General features: G+C 37.3%; 1 protein-coding gene across 1 annotated transcript in view; it reads right to left on the bottom strand.

Moving 5' to 3' along the window:
- The window catches only part of RAPGEF6 (Rap guanine nucleotide exchange factor 6), a 185,073-nt gene that overhangs the window by 73,863 nt on the left and 98,761 nt on the right, over positions 1-12,449 (bottom strand). Inside the window, exons 8-11 of the mRNA XM_080805059.1 lie at positions 9,606-9,783; positions 6,797-6,933; positions 4,551-4,709; positions 3,812-3,964 (exon numbers count right to left, since the gene is read on the bottom strand). Of these exons, the coding sequence (XP_080661185.1) occupies positions 3,812-3,964; positions 4,551-4,709; positions 6,797-6,933; positions 9,606-9,783 (627 nt within the window). The remainder of the gene's footprint in view (positions 1-3,811; positions 3,965-4,550; positions 4,710-6,796; positions 6,934-9,605; positions 9,784-12,449) is intronic.

Below are 12,449 nucleotides of genomic sequence, written 5' to 3'. Positions count from 1 at the left end.
CTGATGAGAATAACTGTATGGTAAACATACATCAATACTAACAATGTTATCTAAGAATTTAAAGAAAGGTATATAAATCATTTCTCTAGAATGAAGTCAAAGTAAGGTTTTTCATATAATATTTAAGGGATGAGGCAACCACAGGTGCATTCCTATTCCTCTTCCACCCTCTGAAACAATCTAAGTCAAATAGTATGAAGTTGGGCTTAACTTTCACAAGCCAATCTTGAGTTGAGGTCTTTAAATCTGGTTCTTAGATCATGTATAGTTAAATTGGGGGAGGAACTCATCAACATTTTAAAGAAAGGCCATTATTTTGACTGGCTAAATCACTAAGGCAGGATACCTACAGAGACTAAGCCATATATTCAAAACTATATTTAAAGGTGAGCCCCACAGTCGTGCAGAAGCAAGTCACCGGAGCACCTGGGTGGCTCAGTTGGTTAAGCAACTGCCTCAGGTTGTGATCCTGGAGTCCGGGGAGCCAGGCCTGCATCGGGCTCCCTGCTGGGCAGGGAGTCTGCTTCTCCCTCTGACCCTCCCCCTTCTCATGCTCTCTCTCTCTCTCTTTCAAATAAATAAATAAAATCTCAAAAAAAAAAAAAAAAAAGGCAGCAGCAGCATGTCACCAAAGGGCTCCCTAGTATCCAACAAGGTGAGATTCTGGGAGACAGGGTGAGCAGAGCTGGTAGGCAAAGGAGATGAATGGAATGGTGACACTGGCATGATAGAGACTGGTTACAATAAGCAAGCAAGTAAATACAGAGAGCATAACAAGAGCCACTCCTGGAGAAGGCAGTTACAAATATGAAAAGAGAAAAGACAGGAAAAACTGTGGTATAGCACTGGAACTGGGAATGCTGGTATGAACTCATGAGTATTACAAGTGGATGGAATTATATACAAAGTTATAGGTGCATATGCATTTACTGTAAATATACATTTAATATAAATATACTATATAGTATAGTAAATACATATACATCTTTCCTTGCAGTGTCTGATCAAAGGCTCTAAAAGAAATAACACCCAAGTAGAATGAAAGACTAAGTGCCAAGATCTTGGGTGGTGGTGGTGGTCGTTGTAAGAAGATTTTATTCATTCATTTAAGTGAGCGAGAGAGCAAGAGAGAGAGAGACAGAGAGACACCAGTGACGGGGGCGGGGGCAACAGGAGGGAGAGAAACAGACTACCCACTGAGCAGGAAGCCTGACTTAGGGCTCGATCCCAGCATCCTGGGATCAGTACCTGAGCCAAAAGCAGATGCTTAGCCGAATGAACCACCCAGGCACCCCTAAAAGATTTTATTTTTATGTAATCTCTCTACCCAATTGAGGCTCAAACCCACAAAGCTAAGATCAAGACACAAAGCTAAGAGTAGCATGGTCCACCAACTTAGCCAGCCAGAGCACCCCCCCACAGATCTTAGTTTTTAAACGCTATTCTCCATTAGGAGGATCTAGGGCTCTCTGGAGAAATGGCTGATTCCAAAGCTGGAACAGGAAAAGCACAAGATGAACCTGAACATCATGTTTTCCCAGATAATAAGAAAGCTCTCAGGGGCACCTGGGTGGCTCAGTGGGTTAAAGCCTCTGCCTCCGGCTCAGGTCATGATCCCAGAGTTCTGGGATCGAGCCCCACATCAAGCTCTTTGCTCAGCGGGGACCCTGCTTCCTCCTCTCTCTCTGCCTGCCTCTCTGCCTACTTGCGATCTCTATCTGTCAAATAAATAAATAAAATCTTAAAAAAAAAAAAAAGAAAGCTCTCAAGAAAGGATGGGGACATATCAAAAGGATAGAGGAGTAAGCCTTATGAAGGTCTCCTTGGCCAAATCTGGGACAACTTGACCACTAGAACGACGATAGAGAGTATAACACAAAAATCCATGCCAGTATATCTGAACTGATGGGAGAAAAGGGAATTTTCATCCTTAGAGAAAAAGATAATAAATGTAAAAAAAAAAAAAAAAGGTGAGGGGACAGAAAATCACCATTTCAGGCAGGAGTCAATGGAAGACTGGAAGACAGAAGTTAGCAGAACATACAGACACTATGCCAAAACATCTCTCCTCCACTTAACAATTACAAATGGTATAGTGGTGACTTGATAGTGAAGAAATCTGACAGACATCAACATGACCAGATGATTACAGTAGATTTTACCAATGGTGGGAGGGACAGGTTGACATTACATGTTCCCTAATACAATGCACAGAGAAGAACAGGACATCATTTCTGTGGAATTCCTACCAGAAAAGCATGAGTTGTGTCTGCTCATGAGGAAACATTGGAAAGATCCACACTGAGGATGACACTACAGAATAAAAGGCGTGTTCTTTAAAACTGCTGAGAATATGAACAGAAAAAAACTGTTCCTAGAGCAGACTCAAGTGACATATGACAACTAAATGCTACTGTGTTCCTCGTGAGAAGCTGGATGAGAAAGGACAAAAGCCATTGCTGAGATAGTTGGTGAAAATCTAAATAAGGTCTGTGGGCTGAATGGTTGTACTGTATCAATTTTTATTTCCCAACTTGAAGGGTTCCATGGTGTTTCTGTAGGACAGTGTTGTTTTTAGGAAATACACAATGGAATATTCAGGAGTGATGCATCACACTTGCAGACTGTTCTCAAATGATTCAGAGAAAGACTTAACAGTGGAGAAACTGCAGTGAAATGCCAACAAGCAGTTAGGGATTCAGAGTGAGGGAGCTCAGTACTGTTCTTGCAACTATTCTCTAAGGTTGTGATTACTTAAAAATAGAGAGTCAAAAAAACATGAGCTCCCATAAAAAAAAGTCTGTGCAATCCACCCATATGTTTATCTATTCTACATACAAAGCTTATTCTTATCAGTTTAGGAAAAGAAAAAGTGTTGCAGAATAGCCTGACTCCTGAGGGAAAATGGATCTGACATTAGTCCTTCACACTATTAAATAGGGTAGGGAAGAGGGAGCTAGAGAAAACAGTATGGGAATTAGTATTCAGAATCTACAATGTGCTAAGGCTTTTGATTTACCTCATTTAGCCCTAATAAAACCGTGACATATCATTTTCAGATAAGAAAACTGAGGTTCAGAGAAGATAATGCCTATTTCAATGCCATAAATATCCAGTAACCATTCTGCATCTTCATCTACCATTCTTCATACTTTTGTGATTAGTCCTTTCATTTTCTGTTTTGTTTTTAAATACTGCTGCTATTTTTAAAGTTTCAAAAGTTTTTATTTAAATTCCAGTTAGTTAACATACAGTGTAATATTAGTTTCAGGTATGCAATTCAGTGATTCATCACTTATATACAAAACCCAGTGTGCATTGTCAACAAGTGCCCTCCTTAATACCCATCTCCTCATTTACCCCATCTCCCCCACCACCTTCCATGTAGCAACCTCAGTTTGTTCTCTACAGTTAAGAGTCTGTTTCTTGGTTTCCGTCCCACCCAATGTCCATTTGTTTTCTTTCTTAAATTCATATAGGAGTGAAACCATATGGTATTTTTTTCTCTGACTGACTTATTGCTGTGTTTGATGAAATCAACTCCCATTATCAATGGATCATAAAATAAATTTGAAAAGGAACACTTTAACCATTGTATTCTAAAATAATATCCTACCCATACTAATATTAAATGCCAATGTCATACTTATTAAAATGTGTAAAAATCAATGTAGAAAAAAGCAAAAGAACACATTTGCTTAGATTCTAAAATTAGTGAATTATCTTGCACTGCACAAAAAGTGGTTCAAAGCCTTATACATAAGAAAGTTTTATTCTATCAGTGACTAGAATAATAAATAAAAACACCCACCTTGATTACAATGTGTCCTTTCCTGGTTCCACTCCGATCTAGTTCACGGTGCTCATGCACCATAACAATTTCTCCCTCTTCCTCAACTTTATGGGTATTTTTCTCCACATGATTTAAAATTCTCCAATAATCCTGCTGGGCTATGCAGACAAACTGTCCGAGAATAACATGGGGACAGTTAATGAACCTGTAGTACATAAATATATCACTGTGCACCAAGGCAGAACACAAAGGTAAGAAATCTAGTGGCATCAGTTCTTTTTTATCCAATCCCTTTAACCGTTAACAAAAATCAAGGTGAAATAAATAATTCACATACAAAGACACAGAAGAGGTTAAATCCTTTTGAATTCTGCTCTAAAAGGAGAAGTGAGCATCCACTTCTCTCAAAACGGACACTAAGCAAAGAAAACATGAAGCAGGAGTAAGTTAGAAACAAACAGAACTCAGAAGTTCCTATTTCTTTCCTTTATTTAAAAAAAAAAAAAGGACTAAGCTGGCTATTACCCAATAGAGATTTAACAAACCAACATTTCATATAATCTCTTCTAAAAATTTGTATTTTGTTCAATTCCACAAATGTTTGAATCAGACATAAAATTTAGTTTCCTTTTATCAACTGTGAGCTTCTGAAAACTCCCAATTTTCAAATCAAGCTATTTTATTTTGAGGAAGAAAAAACAGGCTTGGCCATTTTAAATCAACAACTAAGAATACAAGAGCAAAGAGATAAACTTACCTGACAATCATCTACTTTAGTCCTAACAACTCCATGCATGTACTGCTTATCCAGAGTGGGAGTAATTCCAAAACTATTTCCCATAAAGAGATTTTCAACTTTTCCATCTGGATGAGTGATTTCTACAGTGCCGTTTAAAATAACATACCATGAGTCAAGCTACAGAGAAAAAGACAGGTTTTAAGAATATTCTCAAAACAATAGTTATACATTAACTTTGAAAGATAATCAACACATGGAACTTGTATTTTAAAAAAGAAAAAGATCTGGTTATATTACTTTATACTCTGTCAGAAAACATCCTATGCCTGTCTATGCAAACTAATAAAGCTTATTTTATTCTTTCTTCTTTTAGTCATGAAATGACATCAGAAGGACTTCCATAATTGACCAAATGAGAAAATCAGAGTAAAATGATGTAATGGTTAAAACTATAAGCTCCTGAAATCTGCATCCAGACCCTGCCACTAATTGGGTGAGTGACTCTGGGCACCTCTCAGTGCCCCAGTCTATGGATTTCTAAGTGGGCTTAACAAGAATACCTATCATAGGACCTTTGTCTTGAATGAGTTTAAACATACTAAGATACATACTGAGTGCTTAGAACAGTGCCTAGGACATGGTAAACATTCAAAAGAAAAAAAAAGATAGCTAGTAATTAATTCAGAAAGATTACTAAAACCCTGAATTTTAAGGCATAGTTGACAAAGTACTGAAAATTTCTCTTAATGTTAAGAAAATATTGCCTTCACTCATATAGCAACATATGATGCTCCTGGAAGTTAACTTGATATGTATCAGGGAAAGACCACTTACTCTCCTTTAGTATGCCTCTTATCAGCCTACAGTCTCAACAGTTTAAAGGTGATTCAAGGGAAATCTGGATTATCAGTCTGAAGGAGAATCAGTAGCAAAAATTTTTTTTTCAAAAGCGTGGGTTTTTTTTTTTCGTTATTTCAAATGTGAAATTCACTCACTGTGCAATTTGTGGATAACATAAAATTGCTTGAGAACAGGGACTGTGTCTAGTTTTTCCACCACTATACTCCCTGTGTCTAGAATAGAACCCAGCACAAAGTAGGCAAACAATACATTTTTGCTGACAGAACTGTGGAAAATTAAGAGAATATAAAAATTTGTGGAAAAGTTCTTCAAAATGCCACTGTTTATACAGTTATTAGAAGTTTAGTTTCTCCATGTTTATATTACTTTAAACTGCTGAAACAGTTAGTAGACTGTCTTGCCTTTTAAGAAAACTTAATAGTAAATTCACTTGTTCATGAAACTTTTTTTCTTGAGTATATCCTATGTGCCAGATGTTTAGGATATGGGGAAAAACATGGAAAGAAAGCTAACGGAAGGCCCCTGCCTTCAAACAGATGCCATCAAATTTTAAAATAACTTGAATGCCTACATATTACTTTTGCAGGCATATAATAATTACTTAACCATTGATTACTGAATTACATTTTAGTCATCTCCAATTTTTATTACAAATATGTTGCAATGAACATCTTTTGAGATAACTGAATTTTATATTATGTACTGAACAAAGATACTCATAATGAGTGAAACAGGATAGACTGTTAATTCTTCAAGGCCCATGTTAAAAATTTCTAAATGACTTTCCAGAAATGCTATTTATATTCCTTTTAGCAGTATATGACAATTCTCATTGACTGATATGTCAGCATTAATTTTTATCAGTTTGATAAGAAAAACTGAAGTAATTCCTAACAGCAGTAATTCCTCTGCATTCTCCCTTCACCCACACAAAGTTACCAGCCAAACATTTCTTAATATAGAACTGCCACCACATAAATATCTCAACTGACAGGACTCCACCAGGAGGCATAGATATCAATACATTTTACTTCTTTTAATGTATAACATAAAAATTGGATAGAGAGAGTAAGTAAATAACAAATATTTTAAATAATGACATAAATATACAAACAGAATGATTAAGAATTTTTTGGAAAGTATTACAACTTGAGAGAAACAAATCTGATTCAATGAACATTATTGAACATCTATTCTATACTAGTTCACTGCTGGGAAATAAAAATTAAGACAAAGTAAAGCAAAAACAAAAATAAAAACCTGCATCTTCAGAAACTCTAACAAACCCAAACTCAGCATTCATGTAAAAAAAAGTAAAGATTTACATAAGTTTATGGAAATTAAATCATTCTAAAAATTAGCTGCCACACTAAATAATATGCAACATTAATGTGCGAGCCTACCTCTTGCCCATCTTCAAGAATAATAGCTCCAGCCTGTTCAACCACTTCAAAAATCATCACCGTGCAGAGTTCTCTCCTTACAGACATGGTCATGTTTGCAAAAGCAGGGAGCTGGTGCATAAACTCCATTAATTGTTCTATCAAAAAAAAAAAAAAAAGAAAAAGAAATTTTGATATAGACACCATTAAAGGCTACACTTTAAAGATCCAATAAAATCTAGAATTGAATACCCAATTTCCTAATCAACCTATGAATTTATGTTGCTAACACTGAGCAAACAAGGTACAAGATGACTGCTGGTTAAAGAAAAACACACACACACACACACACACACACACGATTTAATAGATATTTCAGAATCACACACACAAAAATAGGCATATTGGAAGATACCAATAATTCACAACCTCCAGAGAGTACCAGAAACCCAGAGACTGAAATGAGGCTAATTTTCCTACTCTGAGATATCACTCCATGGTAGTTAAGTTAGTGGCATCTTTCCATCTAACAGATTAGCAAAAAAGTCTTTTGTCGGGCGCCTGGGTGGCTCAGTGGTTTAAGCCTCTGCCTTCAGCTCGGGTCATGATCTCAGGGTCCTGGGATCGAGCCCCGCATCGGGCTCTCTGCTCAGCAGGAGCCTGCTTCCCCCTCTCTCTGTCTGCCTCTCTGCCTAGCTCTGATTTCTCTCTGTCAAATAAATTAAAAAAAAAAAAAAAAAAAAGTCTTTTGTCTAGTTCTTACTGGAGTAGAGTTAAAAAAATAAATTTCAACAATTAAGCAATGAAGGTAATAAATTTGAATTCTAATTCCCAACTGTTGAATCAGCTGCAAGGTAACTCTTTATAACCAACTAATGTTTATGAATGCCTCCCTTAGGCCAACATTACTGGTATAGATACATGAGTAATAAAGATAAATATTAAGGGAGAAACACATATACAAGCAGTCAGCTAAGAGATGTAAAAGAATTAACTCTAAGATGCTATCTACCCAGATAACTGGGACATAATTATATTTCAATTTTTTAAAAACTGTGAAAAGAACACAGTATACAATTCTTAAAATTAAATTAAAAATGCACTTTCAGGGGTGCCTGGGCAGCTCAGTGGGTTAAGCCTCTGCCTTCGGCTCAGGTCGTGATCCCAGGGTCCTGGGATTGAGCCCCGCATTGGGCTCTCTGCTCAGCAAGGACCCTGCTTCCTCCTCTCTCTCGGCCTGCCTCTCTGCCTACTTGTGATCTCTCTCTGTCAAATAAATAAATAAAATCTTTAAAAAAAAAATGCACTTTCAGTTTCTGTCCCGATACTATTCATGAGTCTAAACTGTAAGTTAATGAACTGTATTATGTCATTAGAATGGCAAGGAATGTTCAAATATACTCATCTTTACTCACAGAGATTATGATTTTTGGTAGTAGCAACTTCTGATTTGAATGACAGCTATATGGCTATTATGAAAGGGAAATCTAGGATAAAATCTTAATTGAATCATAACAATATATAATGACACTAAGTAATCCTGTTCTTAAAGAAAACATTAGCATCTTTAGTATTATTCAACCTCCCCAAAGTGATGAGTTCTATAAGAAATACAAAAAGGGAAAATTCATAAACTTTTATCAAAAAATTATATACACACACACACAAAATTTATTTCTTCTTTCCCTCAAGCTAGACAAGTAAAAAGATGACTTTTGATAACATCTGGAAAATTTTTAAAAAGTTAGACATCAGACACTGTTGTACTGGATCTTAAATATCTTATGGACATGAAGAGGAAAACTACTTTAATGTAGTCAAGCTTTTGTTTTATAACTGGGAGCAGCCAGAATATGAGGGCTATCTGCTTGTGACATCTATCACCCCAGTAATCACCAGTGTTGATTCAGATGATCTGCCTGGCTAAGCAGGCATCCCCATCCCCCGACTGTTTCATGTGCATCCCTATGCAAGCTGTGCGGTCAGTTTAAGATGAACTTTCCCTATAAAGGACAACTGTTATTTGGTCAACAGTATACCAATAGCTGTACTCCCCTGCTGTATCTTCCAAATCCTCAAATTGGGGTAGCTAGCCCCCAAAATGGCTCCAAATCTCGTTATTCATGATCCTGTACAATTCCCTCCCACATTATATCACGGTTATTCTGTGTGACACTCCTGAGACTAAATCATAAAAGATAATGTGGCATCTGCCTTACTCTCTCTTGGATTACTTGATTTGGGGGAAACCAACTGCCATGTTGTGAGATTATTAAAGAGCCTATGGAAAGGCCCACAAAGCAGGAACTGAGGTCTTCTACTAAAAGCCATATGAGGGGGCACCTGGGTGGCTCAGCAGGTTAAAGCCTCTGCCTTCAGCTCAGGTCATGATCTCAGGGTCCTGGGATCGAGCCCCGCATCGGGCTCTCTGCTCAGCAGGGAGCCTGCTTCCTGCCTCTCTCTCTCTGCCTTCCTTTCTGCCTACTTGTGATCTCTGTCTGTCAAATAAATAAATAAAATCTTAAAAATAAAAAAATAAAAAAATAAAAGCCATATGAGTAGCCACCTTGGAAACATATCCTCTAGCTCAGCCCAGTGAAGCCTCAGATAACTCCTGCTCAAATTCTGACTAAAACTTCATGAGAAACTGAGCCAGAACCACTCGGCTAGGGTGCTCGTGAATACCTGACCCACAAAAAAAATAAAATATTATTAAACATAATATTTTAAGCCACCAAGATTTAGGTATTTTGTTATGCAGCAAGAGGTTACTATATATAAATTAAACTATAAAATTCTCATTGTGAACAGATATATATATTTTTTTTACCAATATCATCATCAGTTTTGTCTGCAGGTTCTTTCTCGAGACATTCTCGAACAAGATCTCGTCCCTGCAGTGGATCTGTTCGATCAATCTCTTCATCTTCCTCTTCTTCATCTTCAGAATCAACCGGTCCTTCTGGAAGACGTGTTAAATCTACATCTCCTACCTCACTTTCTGTAGCCTACAAAAAGAAATCTTGATCGATTATGTTATAAAAATTGTACGACACAGCCTGAATTAATCAAAACTACTCCTTCCTAACACTACAAAGTCAGCCAACACTATGTTCTATCAGAAACAAAACAATATTTATAAAAGGCTTCTCTCTGCCCCAAAATACTGGCTCATGGTGACATCCAGATGATAAATCTGAGCCAGTAAGTTCACAAAATGGTCAAGAGATGTAAACACCTGGATTAATACCGGTTTTCCAAATAACGCATTTATTTTTTAGAAGTGTAACAGCTCCTAAAACATGAAGTGCAGGAGATAGTTTAGCAACATTCATTTTATGAATTTCTATTAGTCTGTGCTGGGTGTTGCAAATAAGATATTCTTTCACCACAAAGATTTAGAGTTCAGTAAGGTAGGCAACCATGTAAATTAAGAACAAAAGTATAAAAATGAAAAGGACTACAACAGACCAATTGTGAAGTAATGAAATATAATCATAATACCCCAATACCTTTTTGTTGAACCTAACTGTGCAAAGAAGAGCTGAGATTATTATAGCCAATGTCTAAAATATGCTTATACTTGCAACCTCAACTTTGGAAATACATTGGTCTCATATATCTGTAAAGGAACTAGCAGATTTTTCAGAAACTACAAATTTAAATGTCAATAATAGAAAATAATGAAATAATAAATAATTGGGACATATTGAAGTAAGCTCCAAGGTGCCAGAGGACTACGCAGACAAGACAGACAGGGGCACACACCTGCAAGCAACTAGGTTCCTTGAGGCCAAAACTGCGTTTGCTTTCTGGCTACAGAACTTTAGGGTTTAAGTGGAGTCACTTCTGAATAATATATCCTTAGAACCACAAACTTGCTGTAGCAGGTTATTATTTCTTTTAAAAGAATAGTTTATATTTATTATTTATTTATTTATTTTTAAGATTTTATTTATTTCACAGACAGAAATCACAAGTAGGCAGAGAAGCAGGCAGAGAGAGAGAGAGCTGCAGGCTCCCTGCTGAGCAGAGAGCCCGATGCGGGGCTCAATCCCAGGACCCTGGGACCATGACCTGAGCCAAAGGCAGAGGCTTAACCCTCTGAGCCACCCAGGTGCCCCAAAAGAATAGTTTATATATATATATATATACACATACATACATACACATATATTTTTAAAGATTTTGTTTATTTATTTGACAGAGAGAGAGACAGAGAGCACAAGCAGGCAGAGAGGCAGGCAGAGGCAGAGAGAGAAGCAGGCTCCCCACTGAGCAAGGAGCCCGATGCAGGGCTCGATCCCAGGACCTTGAGACCATGACCTGAGCCGAAGGCAGCGGCCTAACCCACTGAGCCACCCAGGCGCCCCAAGAATAGTTTATATTTAAATGTACACATGCTAAAATGACTTTCAAAAACCTCATTTATTTACATATATGGATTTTAATCCAAGAAACTAGTGTTAAAAACACAAAAGCAGGGGCACCTGGGTGGCTCAGTGGGTTAATGCCTCTGCCTTCAGCTCAGGTCATGATCCCAGGGTCCTGGGATCGAGCCCCGCATCTGGCTCTCTGCTCAGCGGGAGGCCTGCTTTCTCCTCTCTCTGCCTCTCTGCCTACTTGTGATCTCTGTCTGTCAAATAAATAAATAAAATCTTTGGGGGAAAAAAAAAACACAAAAGCAATACTCTCTGCAACTTTCTCTATAGTTTATTTAATTTTTCAGAATAGAGCAGCTCACCTCCAGAGTAGCCTTTTTCTACTTTATCAAAAATTTAAGGACAATCTATTTTATGTATGTGGGTTCTTAAACCACTGTCTTCAACATGATTTCAGATTTTCATACCATGACCCAGACAATTTCAACACAGTCTCCAAACCTTTTAGATTGTATCTGATAAAAAGATGGCTCACAGCAAAAATAAGCAAGATTCAAGTCAGTTATGTGGACAACAGGCAAGGTTTATTGTCATCTGTGTGAGAAGTGAAGACACTTAAGAGGAAAATTCTTTAGAGAGAATGGAAATCATGGGTAGGGATTGTGAGAAGGGTACTAAAAGAACTCTTTTAGAAATCTTTTTCTTTTTTTTAAGGTTTTATTTATTCATTTGACAGAGAGAGAGCACAAGGAGGAAGAACAGCAGGCAGAGGAAGAGGGAGAAGTTGGATCCCCACTGAGCGGGAAGCCTGACACAAGGCTCAAACTCAGGACCTTGGGACCATGACCTCAGGCAGATGCTTAAGGACTGGGCCACCCAGGCGCCCTAGAGACCTTTTAAGGACATCTGCAAAGGAAAGACTATAGTCTATCCTTATAAATATCTTCTTTAACTGTACTTTTGTCAAAGTACAATAAAAAGAAAACAGATGAATATCATTTAAGGGAACATATTAAACTATTAAAATGTTAAAAGTATACAAGATGTATAAGGTGGCAAAATAAGAATTAAAAACAGTGAAGAAAGAATAGCCAAAAACATGCCAGGAATTTAAAAAGGATTTTGTAATTGAAAAATAAGTAAATAAAACAAGCTATGTAGAATCCAAGGTCTAATTCTTTGACTGAGCAAAGGCAAGTCAGGTCTTTTAAGGTAAAGGGAGATAAAACCACCATCAAGACGAGAAGTCACTGCATGATATTTCTGAGGATACAGTTTGTTGGCAGAGGTTA

The sequence above is a fragment of the Martes martes genome (assembly GCF_963455335.1).
Source record: "Martes martes genome assembly, chromosome: 5".
Taxonomy (NCBI): domain Eukaryota; kingdom Metazoa; phylum Chordata; class Mammalia; order Carnivora; family Mustelidae; genus Martes; species Martes martes.
This window is presented reverse-complemented; position numbering and strand designations above follow the sequence as displayed.